The following is a 13,660-nucleotide window of genomic DNA, read 5'->3' on the forward strand; positions in this document are numbered from 1 at the left end:
GTTTAGTTATAGTTTTTTTTTTTGGTGTGCCTATATTTTAAATAGTATTAACAAAATTAATATATATATTTAATCTTACTTTAAAAGACAAATAATGCAACTGGTAAAAAATAAAAATAAAATGTTGCAAAGACGATTAATATTAAAAATATCACATGTTAAGCCTTTAAAACACTTTCCTGTAAATTAGTAGGTTTTGAGATTATACAGTTTTAATGCGAGAAGACGATATATGTATTACAACCAAAACAGTTATTCTCAACTTGACTGTGATTTTTAGTTATTCACAATTTATTAATTGACAAAATTTCATAAAATGCTTACTTACGGTACAAAGAACTGTTTGTAATATTAATGAACATTATTATTACATAAAACGTTGATATTTTTTTTAGTATTTTAATTACAATTTAATTTAAGGTGTATTACTCACGGCAATTCTAGAAATTCACGAAATAGTTGCACACTTGTAGGTCATGTTTTGAGCCATAAAAATTTGATAACAGCCTTCTGTCTTCAAAAGTAGTGTAACTGTTATTCAGCGCTAGGCAGCGGCTTGGCTCTGCCCTTGGCATTGCTGAAGTCCATGGGCGACGGTAACCACTCACCATCAGGTGGGCCGTATGCTAGTCTGCCTACAAGGGCAATAAAAAAGAAAGAAAAAAAAACTGAAATCTAGAATTACACCTTTGAGGTGGAATTCCAAATTTAACTCTTTTTGTGTGTCCCCAAAGTGTGTTCCGGCATTCAAATTGTGATTTCTATAGATTCCTGTATCCCACTGATCAACATACAAAAATATAATACATATTAATTAAGTTCCCGAAATATCTCTATAATACAGCTTCAAAATTGAGCATTCAATGGGAAGCCACATAATAACGAAAATTAAAATTGAAACGGCCAACCATGATTAAACGCAGCTAACAATTGTAACAATTCAAAATACAGTGCGTTCGCGGTCGATTTCAACGAGGGCAAATCCATTTAGAGACCACATTCGTGTGGTCGCGCCCGTATTACATCTGCCGACAGACCGCATTTGAACGTTATGGGAAAATACCACTTGATATGCGTAGACATATTATCGAAAATTATGCAGAAAAAACAGAAAAGAAAAGAAATTGTATTGACTGTAAAACTTGTATCTTTTAATAACGAGTATTATCACTGTATTATCATGCTTATTGTTATAAATTGACAGACGAGCGGACAACCGACCTGGTACATCAAGAGCTCATAGATATCAGTGCTATAAATCTTTAGATCGAAGTGTTAATTGATTTTTTTTTTATTACTTAGATGGGTGGACGAGCTCACAACCCACCTGGTGTTAAGTGGTTACTGGAGCCCATAGACATTTACAACGTAAATGCACCATTCACCTTGAGATATAAGTTCTAAGGTCTCAGTATAGCTACAACGGCTGCCCCACCCTTCAAACCGAAACGCATTACTACTACACGGCCGAAATAGGCGGGGCGGTGGTACCCACCCGCGCGGGCCCACAAGAGGTCCTACCACCAGTAATTACGCAAATTATAATTTTGCGGGTTTCATTTTTATTACACGATGCTATTCCTTCACCGCGGAAGTCAATCGTGAACATTTGTTGAGTACGTATTTCATTAGAAAAATTGGTACCCGCCTGCGGGATTCGAGCACCGGTGCATCGCTTCAACACGAATGTACCGGACGTCTTATCCGTTAGGCCACGACGACCACGAATTTTATAATGCTACCATACTTATTCAAACGAATGACTATTTCGGTACAGAAACATGTTAGGGATATGGCATCTATCCGTGCTGACACAACTTAATCTATATAATATATACGAGTATGTGTGTACTTAATACGTAAAACAAAGTCGGGTTTGTTTGAAGACTTATAACTCTAGAACGGCTAGATCGATTTCCATGGTTTTTGATTTTTTGTAATTGTTTCCGTCCCGAATAGCAGAATAACTATTATATTAAAAACAATGGAAAAATTTTCGAAAAAAATAATATAAAAGAAAAAATATTTTCCAAAACAAAAATGTTCATGGGTTTCGTAACGATCCAAACATTTAATGTTCACCCCGTTTATACGGTATAACCCTCTCCTCAAATTAAAGAACGTATTTAAATAAAGGTTTCGAATCGACAAGATATATTCACAATATTTGGATAATGGCGTATTTTAGATTTAAAAAAATAAGTAATAAAAAAGATTTGACGTAGGTACATTTTTCAAAAAAATATTTATACGTGCGTTCAGTAATTTATTTGGTTTAAGCTAAGGAAAATATATCAAGCTACGATATATCAATCCTAGATTATGCTGCTTTAATGGCAAAGGAATATCTGTTTCAGCTAACATGACATTAATTGACTGCTAAGTAGTACAAAGTTCGACGGGTCAGCCAGTTTTTATAAATATAATATAATATATATAATAAATACCGCGTTTTAATTTTAGGCGGTGTAGCTGTATTAGCGTGCAACGCAACAGCGGCGAACCACTGGTCGCGCGACGGTTGGAAGTTAAACAACAACCCTGCCTCGACCGTTTATCGCGTTTTGTGGGCAGCTTTGGAGCCTGCCGTGTTCGCATACACTGGAACATACTTTGAAGTAAAAACATATAAATTTGTATTGTTTTTTGTTTAGTCCAATGAATCATATATGAAGACAGTTTGGGCATCAGGCCGTTAACATCAATTAATAGGTACCTACACACGGGACGAAATGCGTAGACAACCATATTACTCTCTGTCTCTTCGTACGTTCTCTGAGCTCTATATCGGCGAAATTCTATTATTTACACCAATTTTAACCACGCTGAAGCCGCGCAACTATATTGCTATATTTATTATTATGTATGTGCGTATAAACATACCTATCACAATTGAATCACATTTACGTGATGGAAGTCGAAATAGTGCCAGCCGGCGATTTAGGAAAATACATCTAGTTAAAATGAAGATGGTTCAATCAAACTACCTACTTACGTACATTGTATAGGTTTCATAGGAACTATTGCATGGTGGTGGCAGTTCCTGACGTAAACACATCAAAAAAATATCAGTATCAATGCCGATATTTAGCTCAAAGTAGCGCTTCAATTAAATAGTGTAGTTAGCACTGACATCAAGACATGAAAATATCATTTCGTTAAATACAAAACAATCAGTTAATTTTCTAATACATTTAAATTTTTCAGATAAAACATACATTAACTGACACAATACTAAAAGGATTTGGAATCCTGTTAGTTTGTTTAGCTGTGAGACTAGCGTGCGCTTTCCTGATGTGTTGGGATATGAGCGTCAAGGAAAGAATTTTTATATGCTGCAGCTGGACGCCAAAATCTATAGTGGAGGTGAGCACATTTTTTTTAGCCCACATACGTCCACTTCTGGGCGTAGCCCTCCTCCGGTATTCGTTATAATAACCGGTCCTGCGCAGCCTGCGTCCGGCAGATTCCCGGAATCTTCAACAAATCGTTGATCTACCACGTGGGAGGCCTACCTACGCTACGTTTTCCAATCAGGATGGATGTAAGGAGCGTCCATTAATTACGTGAAGTGTTCTAGGGGGGAGGGGATTAAGTTAAATCTTTCCAAATCTCACTTAGGGGGGATGGTGTGTCTTGGCAAATATCACATAATTATATTTCTCGCAGAAAACGGTGTAAAATTGTGTGAAAAATTATTTCTAGAATAAAATATGGCTAAATCTGAGAAAATTGTATTTTTCGTATTCGTCCGAACTTCGCAGAGCAGCGAAGTAGCGCTCGATTGTTTAGCTCTATCGACTAGTTGATTTTAAATTACGGTAATATTCACAAATACTAGGCTTTGCTCGTCTTCATTAGAAGTAATAGTTAGAAGATAGAAGTTTTGAAGAATTTCAAGTGAGATTAGAGGAGAAGAGGAGGGAGTTGAGAAAAATCTTACTATCAATCTCACCAAGGGGGGAGAGGGGGTCAAAAAATTTTCAAAAACGCCTCACGTAATTAATGGAAACCCCCTAATATGCTCCGCGTTGACCATGTCCTGTCGTCGCAATGGCTCCGACTGGGCCCCAGCCCGTTCATTACACATTAAAATTTAAACTTTGATCTCATATCCCAAAGTACCTGTATGCAGATGATCTACAGATCTATACGCAAAGTTCTTTATCAGAACTGACCAACGCGATGAAGATCCTGAATAACGACTTATCGATATTGTTCCGTTGGAGTAATTCACATGGATTGAGGGTGAACCCGTCGATGACACAGGTTATTATTGTCGGTAGTTCAAGAATGTGTTCGAAAGTTAAATGGTCGCAGCTTCCGGCTATTTTATTTGACAGCGTACAAATTCCTATCAATGAAAAATTTTGGTATCTTAATTGATAAAAACATTTCGTGGAACGCACAGATAAAAGAGGTTAGCCGGAAGTTGTTTGCATCAGCTGCATCTTTGAGACGGTTACGAAATTTTCTTCAAACTGCCACTAAAACTGCGCTTGCACAGTCTTTACTTCTTCCAACTCTTGAATACGCCGATTCCAGCTATACTGATATAACCGAAACATAATTTGACGAACTTGAGCAGTTATAAATTTTCTGTATAAGATTCATATTTGGGTTACCGAAATACAGGGTGGCCCATAAGTCCTTTGATATGAAAAAAAATTTATTAAAATTAAACTAATTACATTATGAATTAAATTTTTATTTACATAAAAAGCTTAAAAAACGGGAATTATTTTTTGAAAATAACATCTCCTAAATGTAATCCGTTGCGATCACGGCACTCTTGCAAACGAGGTCTAAAATTGTCGATGACTGCGCGGCACGTCACTGCTGAAATGCTTGTCATTTCTCTGCGGATGTTTTCTTTTAGGGCCTCAATTGACCGCGGGTTTGTGTCGTATACTTTAGCCTTAAGGTAGCCCCACAAAAAAAAATCCATCGGGGTCAGATCTGGACTACGTGAAGGCCAGGAAATGTCTCCTCTCTTAGAGATAACTTTGCCAGGAAAAAGTTGACGGATAACGGGCATAGCAGTGTTAGAGGTGTGAGAAGTGGCCCCATCCTGTTGAAACCACGTCCTGGCATTAAAGCCTGAAAAGTTTTGCAATTCTGGTATGAAAAACTCTTCAATCATAGCCACATATCGCTCCGACGTAACAGTAACTGCGCGCCCTCTGCCATCCTCAAAGAAGTAAGGCCCTAGGATACCATGGGCTGACATAGCGGCCCAAACAGTCACTTTCGGACTATGTAAGGGCTTCTGATGCTTAAGTTTTGGATTGATGGGGCTCCAATAGCGGCAATTTTGTTTACTAACATGCCCGTTAAGATGGAAATGAGCCTCGTCAGAGAACATTATGTTATTGAAGGAAGTAAACCGATTCAACATTTCATTCGCATAATTTTGTCTTTGAATACCGTCACTTTCCTTTAATTCTTGAACCAACTGAATTTTGTAAGGGTGCATATGTAAATCTTTCTTCAAAATCCGTTGTAACGATGTCCTGGATACGTTTAATGCTCTGGCGCGCTTACGAGTTGACTGTGTCGGATTTTCGCGAATAGACTGTGTCACTGTGTCTATGTTTTGTTCCGTACGTGACGTCCTTGGGCGACCCAACCGCGGTTTATCTAACGTCGAACCGGTCTCCTCGAACTTAGCAACCCAGTTCTTAATCGTTTGAAGAGTTGGAGTGTCGTCAAAGTTGTGTAAACCTTTGTGTTCTCGAAATTTACGCCGCGCAACGGTTGCCGAATTGTCGTTTTTATAAAACTCGCGCACACAAAACGCACGGTCCGCTCCGGTAAAACGCTCCATCGCGACTAAATTCCCAGAAACCGAAGTTACTCCCCCCGCTTCCCCTGCACCGCTCACGCGCGCCCTGTTCGTTTTATTCAAATTTTACTTTTCAAAGGACTTATGGGCCACCCTGTATGAGCATGTATCTGAATTTCGCGCTAAACTTAAGTGGGTGCCAAATGCCGTAATACTCATGTCCTTTCCTTGTATTCTCTTTTACCCCCATATCCCCACATACATCAAAAAACGTTTCGAATTCCTGGGTGATACTCATAATTTTTCCCTGAGATCATTGGATAGCCCGAGACTGGAAATGGCGACTCATTCATCATCATTCTTTAATAATTCATTCACCATCCAGGTGGTTCGATTGTGGAATGCTCTGCTGGTTGCAGTGAGAAGTGCTCCAACTTTAAACTGCTTTAAAAGAATGATGAAGGAACATTACTTATCTGCTTGGTGTTGTTTGTTTGTATCATTATTATTTATCATTTCCATAATATTGATTTACTATATGTATGTAAGTATGTACTCATATATTGGTATAAGAATCAAATAGTTATTTTATATTAAATGAAAACGGTAGGTACATATATGTATACCTATTTATTGTATGTAAATATTTTCTATATTAATCTACTGTCAATAGTACACCGCAACATAGTTGCTATATTTTTATATTTTTCAGAATTTCTCTAAATTAAACGGTTGTCTGGAAGAGATTGCCTTTAGCGATAAGACCGCCTATTGTACAAATCTATCTGCGTATTGACGATATTTGAATGTAAATTGTGTTTTGGTGTGCAATAAAGTGTATTCTCTCTCTCTCTCTCTGTACCTATTGTGGAAGCATTCATCCTGATATCTATAGGCTATGTTTACCACTTTACGTCAGATAGGCTATGAGCTCTACATATCTAGCGCAATAAGTTATATTTAAAAAAAACGGCTAGAGACGTAGTAACGGAACTTTCTAGAGCCCAGCTCTTGTAATTTTTAAATGTGCCACTATTTTGTTTCAGGCCGTACTATGTCCGCTGGCACTGAACACATTAATTTTACGAGGCGGAAAAAACGAACAAGAAATGGAATACGCAGAGCAACTAATGAGGCTAGTTGTTCAAGCAATTCTAGTAACAACTCCTGTTGGTTATTTGTTCACAAAGCATTTGGGGCCGGTGCTGTTACGAGACAAACGCAAAGAATTTCGGAACGGTAATGTATTTTATTTAATCGAATCACAACTGAACCCTTTTTGGTATACACTATAAAGGGTTAGTTTGTTAAAATGCGATCGTACTGTTCAAGCCCTTAATAAACTGTATAGATAGTTTGAAACGGACTTTTAACTTATACACTGGTATGCAGATGATCTACAGATCTATACGCAAAGTTCTTTATCAGAACTGACCAACGCGATGAAGATCCTGAATAACGACTTATCGATATTGTTCCGTTGGAGTAATTCACATGGATTGAGGGTGAACCCGTCGATGACACAGGTTATTATTGTCGGTAGTTCAAGAATGTGTTCGAAAGTTAAATGGTCGCAGCTTCCGGCTATTTTATTTGACAGCGTACAAATTCCTATCAATGAAAAATTTTGGTATCTTAATTGATAAAAACATTTCGTGGAACGCACAGATAAAAGAGGTTAGCCGGAAGTTGTTTGCATCAGCTGCATCTTTGAGACGGTTACGAAATTTTCTTCAAACTGCCACTAAAACTGCGCTTGCACAGTCTTTACTTCTTCCAACTCTTGAATACGCCGATTCCAGCTATACTGATATAACCGAAACATAATTTGACGAACTTGAGCAGTTATAAATTTTCTGTATAAGATTCATATTTGGGTTACCGAAATACAGGGTGGCCCATAAGTCCTTTGATATGAAAAAAAATTTATTAAAATTAAACTAATTACATTATGAATTAAATTTTTATTTACATAAAAAGCTTAAAAAACGGGAATTATTTTTTGAAAATAACATCTCCTAAATGTAATCCGTTGCGATCACGGCACTCTTGCAAACGAGGTCTAAAATTGTCGATGACTGCGCGGCACGTCACTGCTGAAATGCTTGTCATTTCTCTGCGGATGTTTTCTTTTAGGGCCTCAATTGACCGCGGGTTTGTGTCGTATACTTTAGCCTTAAGGTAGCCCCACAAAAAAAAATCCATCGGGGTCAGATCTGGACTACGTGAAGGCCAGGAAATGTCTCCTCTCTTAGAGATAACTTTGCCAGGAAAAAGTTGACGGATAACGGGCATAGCAGTGTTAGAGGTGTGAGAAGTGGCCCCATCCTGTTGAAACCACGTCCTGGCATTAAAGCCTGAAAAGTTTTGCAATTCTGGTATGAAAAACTCTTCAATCATAGCCACATATCGCTCCGACGTAACAGTAACTGCGCGCCCTCTGCCATCCTCAAAGAAGTAAGGCCCTAGGATACCATGGGCTGACATAGCGGCCCAAACAGTCACTTTCGGACTATGTAAGGGCTTCTGATGCTTAAGTTTTGGATTGATGGGGCTCCAATAGCGGCAATTTTGTTTACTAACATGCCCGTTAAGATGGAAATGAGCCTCGTCAGAGAACATTATGTTATTGAAGGAAGTAAACCGATTCAACATTTCATTCGCATAATTTTGTCTTTGAATACCGTCACTTTCCTTTAATTCTTGAACCAACTGAATTTTGTAAGGGTGCATATGTAAATCTTTCTTCAAAATCCGTTGTAACGATGTCCTGGATACGTTTAATGCTCTGGCGCGCTTACGAGTTGACTGTGTCGGATTTTCGCGAATAGACTGTGTCACTGTGTCTATGTTTTGTTCCGTACGTGACGTCCTTGGGCGACCCAACCGCGGTTTATCTAACGTCGAACCGGTCTCCTCGAACTTAGCAACCCAGTTCTTAATCGTTTGAAGAGTTGGAGTGTCGTCAAAGTTGTGTAAACCTTTGTGTTCTCGAAATTTACGCCGCGCAACGGTTGCCGAATTGTCGTTTTTATAAAACTCGCGCACACAAAACGCACGGTCCGCTCCGGTAAAACGCTCCATCGCGACTAAATTCCCAGAAACCGAAGTTACTCCCCCCGCTTCCCCTGCACCGCTCACGCGCGCCCTGTTCGTTTTATTCAAATTTTACTTTTCAAAGGACTTATGGGCCACCCTGTATGAGCATGTATCTGAATTTCGCGCTAAACTTAAGTGGGTGCCAAATGCCGTAATACTCATGTCCTTTCCTTGTATTCTCTTTTACCCCCATATCCCCACATACATCAAAAAACGTTTCGAATTCCTGGGTGATACTCATAATTTTTCCCTGAGATCATTGGATAGCCCGAGACTGGAAATGGCGACTCATTCATCATCATTCTTTAATAATTCATTCACCATCCAGGTGGTTCGATTGTGGAATGCTCTGCTGGTTGCAGTGAGAAGTGCTCCAACTTTAAACTGCTTTAAAAGAATGATGAAGGAACATTACTTATCTGCTTGGTGTTGTTTGTTTGTATCATTATTATTTATCATTTCCATAATATTGATTTACTATATGTATGTAAGTATGTACTCATATATTGGTATAAGAATCAAATAGTTATTTTATATTAAATGAAAACGGTAGGTACATATATGTATACCTATTTATTGTATGTAAATATTTTCTATATTAATCTACTGTCAATAGTACACCGCAACATAGTTGCTATATTTTTATATTTTTCAGAATTTCTCTAAATTAAACGGTTGTCTGGAAGAGATTGCCTTTAGCGATAAGACCGCCTATTGTACAAATCTATCTGCGTATTGACGATATTTGAATGTAAATTGTGTTTTGGTGTGCAATAAAGTGTATTCTCTCTCTCTCTCTCTGTACCTATTGTGGAAGCATTCATCCTGATATCTATAGGCTATGTTTACCACTTTACGTCAGATAGGCTATGAGCTCTACATATCTAGCGCAATAAGTTATATTTAAAAAAAACGGCTAGAGACGTAGTAACGGAACTTTCTAGAGCCCAGCTCTTGTAATTTTTAAATGTGCCACTATTTTGTTTCAGGCCGTACTATGTCCGCTGGCACTGAACACATTAATTTTACGAGGCGGAAAAAACGAACAAGAAATGGAATACGCAGAGCAACTAATGAGGCTAGTTGTTCAAGCAATTCTAGTAACAACTCCTGTTGGTTATTTGTTCACAAAGCATTTGGGGCCGGTGCTGTTACGAGACAAACGCAAAGAATTTCGGAACGGTAATGTATTTTATTTAATCGAATCACAACTGAACCCTTTTTGGTATACACTATAAAGGGTTAGTTTGTTAAAATGCGATCGTACTGTTCAAGCCCTTAATAAACTGTATAGATAGTTTGAAACGGACTTTTAACTTATACACTGGTAAGGAAAGAGCAATCTGAAGCCATACGGATTACTATTACTATATCTTTTTTTTTTATTGCTTAGATGGGTGGACGAGCTCACAGCCCACCTGATGTTAAGTGATTACTGGAGCCCATAGACATCCACAACGTAAATGCGCCACCCACCTTGAGATATAAGTTCTAAGGTCTCAGGTATAGTTACAACGGCTGCCCCACCCTTCAAACCGAAACGCATTACTGCTTCACGGCAGAAATAGGCAGGGTGGTGGTACCTACCCGCGTGGACTCTCAAGAGGTCCTACCACCAGTAGATATCTTTTGTAAAGTAGTCATATTTGAGTTGGGTCCCGTGTCTCAAGTGATGTCCACAGTGATAGCAATCTGCCCTTGGCTAAGCTTCGATCAGGTCAACTACTTCCCGATGAAACAGTGCTCGGTCAGTATCTGCACCAGCAGGGAATGTAAAGCGGTCGCAATGCACCCAGTCGCTCTAGAATCTACAGACCCACTGCAGAATTGACCAAGCACCTGAATCATGCCTCTAGTATGGATCGCCATAATTAGGCCTACGCGCCTGGATAACACTAGAACGGGAACACAAGACGTCCCTGCTGGTAATTGGCAGTGAGCATCTCCCCCTTCAATATCCAGGGTGGCGTCCCACCACCGTGTTTCCTATTCGGTAGGAACAAAATAGAGGTTTCGACTGTTTATTAAGCTTATCTGGTCTACATACTGGTCTGAAGTCGTTCGTATTGAGCGATGCACCGGTGTTCGAATCCCAGGCGGATACCAATTTTTCTAATGAAATACGTACTCAATAAATGTTCACGATTGACTTCCACAGAGAAGGAATAACATCGTGTAATAAAAATCAAACCCGCAAAATTATAATATGCGTAATTACTGGTGGTAGGAACTCTTGTGAATCCCTGCGGGTAGGTACCACCACCCTGCCTATTTTTCTGCTGTGAAGCAGTAATGCGTTTCGGTTTGAAGAGCGGGGCAGCCGTTGTAACTATACTGAAACCTTAGAACTGATATCTCAGGGTGGGTGGCGCATTTACGTCGTAGATGTCTATGGACTCCAGTAACAATTTAACACCAGGTAGGCTGTGAGCCCGTCCACCCATCTAAGAAAAAAAAAACATACCTACTTTTTTTAAATTACTGTTGTTGAGGTAGTCAAATAAGTTCAGGTAATCATCAAATTTTTATTTAATTTTTTACTTCATCTTGAAGTTAATAACCTTTTTAGCCTTGTTATATATAATATTATAATAACCTTTAACCTTTTGTTCTTTCAGAGTCCGAAGCATGAAAACGAAACATATACAAAAGATCTCTTCATTAGTGAATTCAAATACTGAATAAGAAAAAAAAGTTATCTTATAGTATTTATTTGTAAATATTTTTATGATAATTTTATATTTAATAGTGTAATTATATTTAAAAGCTTCTTTTTAATGTTTAAAAATGGTTTTAGCTCTTCGTTTAGCTATTAACTACTGTAAAATTATATTAAAAACTTTTAATAATACCTGGGTGTCCTTGTTCCTATCTACAATTATTTCTCCTTTGATTTTTCCGTCTTAGTATTTTTTTAGAAAATATCAATATTAGTTCTAATTTATTAATGTCTATTTTAAAAAAGAAGGAAGTTCTATATTCAACCTAATATTAAGTAGATACCGAAGATAGACATCAAGTCGTGGCTCTCAACTATATTGACAGACCGGATCTTCCACACTTAGACATATTACGATTGATTCACGATGATCAGTATTGAAACTTTTGCCTTACTATAAAGGTGTACTAAATAATTGAGGGTCTCTAGGGAATTATTGGATATGAACCCGTCATCTCCATAACATGGCACCAGCCGATTGGTGCAGAATTCATGGCTACTATGTGTAACTTCTGCTTGTTATTCCAACTTACGTTTTAAGAGATCGTTTTTCCGTCGATTCCGGCTCTGGAGTGATCGTCCACGGGGTTTCCTGAACGCTATGATATACCTTTCCTCAAGGGGGCTTCTAAAGAGTCATGAATTGAAGGCAGCGACTTGGCTTTGCAGTTTTCCCACAACAATGTTGATGTCCCAATAAGCCAGTGAATGACCGTCAGGAGGCCAATATGATCATATTTATATTTAAAGGAAAAAAATACTTTTTTTAATAAATTCCTAACGCACTTTTAAATAATAACATGAACATAAAAAGCATAGCTCTTAGATGCAGTGGTGGATTTACAATAGGGGCAGTCGGGGCAGGCACCAAGGGCGGCAAATTTTTTAGGGCAGCTAAATTTTGAAAGCAAAATTTTTTTTAGTCTTATCAAGATTGCTCAATAAAATTCTAATAATTAATAATTTTCTTTGTAATTGATAATTCAAAAAAATCAATTCATCCATTATTTGTGAATTATAACTTTGGCACTTTTTGTAAAAATTAATAATCAAAATGACAATCAATTTACTTCCTTGGAAATTTAAAATAATGATCGATTTTTCTATTTTTTGTAATTAAAGTTTTTTTTTTTTTTTTATGTAATATAATTATGAGCCACCCTTAGAAAAATCTTATAATTGTTAAAAAGAAAACAAATATTTATTTATGTTTTTGGAATATATGACATATGATAAAGTTTCCGCAATAAATGAGTTATTTGAATTTTTTTAAATAAAATATATAAGCTCTAAGTTTATGTAACATTCCAGTATTGGGGCGGATTTTTTTCCGGTGCCCAGGAGCGGCATTAAGTTTAAATCCGGCCCTGCTTCGATGCCACACTAAATAAAAAATATTGTAAGAGCCATCTGTTGAAAACCACATGAAGCTTTAATCACAGCGTCTGGAAACAGCTAGAAAACCATTTCTGTAAAATTTTCTCTACGACTTTAAAATGATTCTAAGTTTAATCGATAGATGTCTCTGTAACCAATAAATTGTTTCTTTTCATAAAAAGTTAATTGTAAAGATTTTTGTGAATATTTTACAAAACAATTATAGTTAATTTATGAATTTGTCAACATATTCATAAATTAACTAAATAATTATGATCACCGAGTTTTAAAATACAAATAATATTCATGAAGGCAATTGCTATTTGTGTTAATTTGAAATGATCAGTGTGGTTAGTGCGATTTTTTTAACGTTATTGTTTTGTAACAGTACCTCTAGTGGCAAACGTTCCAACGCCATACAAATTTGAGTTAACTTTTACGCTATCGAGAACGTTAAAAAACTCGCACTGAGCACACTGATCGTTTTCGGTATTAATTTAAATCCCTAAAAAAAACGCTAACTACGCGAGCTATTTACTACTAACTCTTAACCCATTCCGACAGGAGCCCTCTTCTTCGATATAGCGAAGGCGTTCGACAAAGTCTGGCACAACGGTTTGATATACAAACTGTATAACATGGGAGTGCCAGACAGACTCGTGCTCATCATACGAGACTAC

The 13,660-nt window shown here is 37.5% G+C and overlaps 1 protein-coding gene across 2 annotated transcripts in view; it reads left to right on the plus strand.

Moving 5' to 3' along the window:
• LOC114251785 (sodium/hydrogen exchanger 9B2) overlaps positions 1-11,735 on the plus strand; it is a 52,915-nt gene extending 41,180 nt beyond the window's left edge. For both annotated transcript variants that reach the window (XM_089727026.1, XM_089727027.1), the window contains 5 exons: positions 2,464-2,618; positions 3,208-3,366; positions 6,832-7,024; positions 9,874-10,066; positions 11,503-11,735. In XM_089727026.1, coding sequence (XP_089583152.1) covers positions 2,464-2,618; positions 3,208-3,366; positions 6,832-7,024; positions 9,874-10,066; positions 11,503-11,569 — 767 coding nt within the window. In that variant the 3' untranslated portion in view covers positions 11,570-11,735. The remainder of the gene's footprint in view (positions 1-2,463; positions 2,619-3,207; positions 3,367-6,831; positions 7,025-9,873; positions 10,067-11,502) is intronic.
• The last annotated feature ends 1,925 nt before the right edge of the window (positions 11,736-13,660 follow it).

Source organism: Bombyx mandarina, chromosome 04 (assembly GCF_030267445.1).
Source record: "Bombyx mandarina strain Sakado chromosome 04, ASM3026744v2".
Taxonomy (NCBI): domain Eukaryota; kingdom Metazoa; phylum Arthropoda; class Insecta; order Lepidoptera; family Bombycidae; genus Bombyx; species Bombyx mandarina.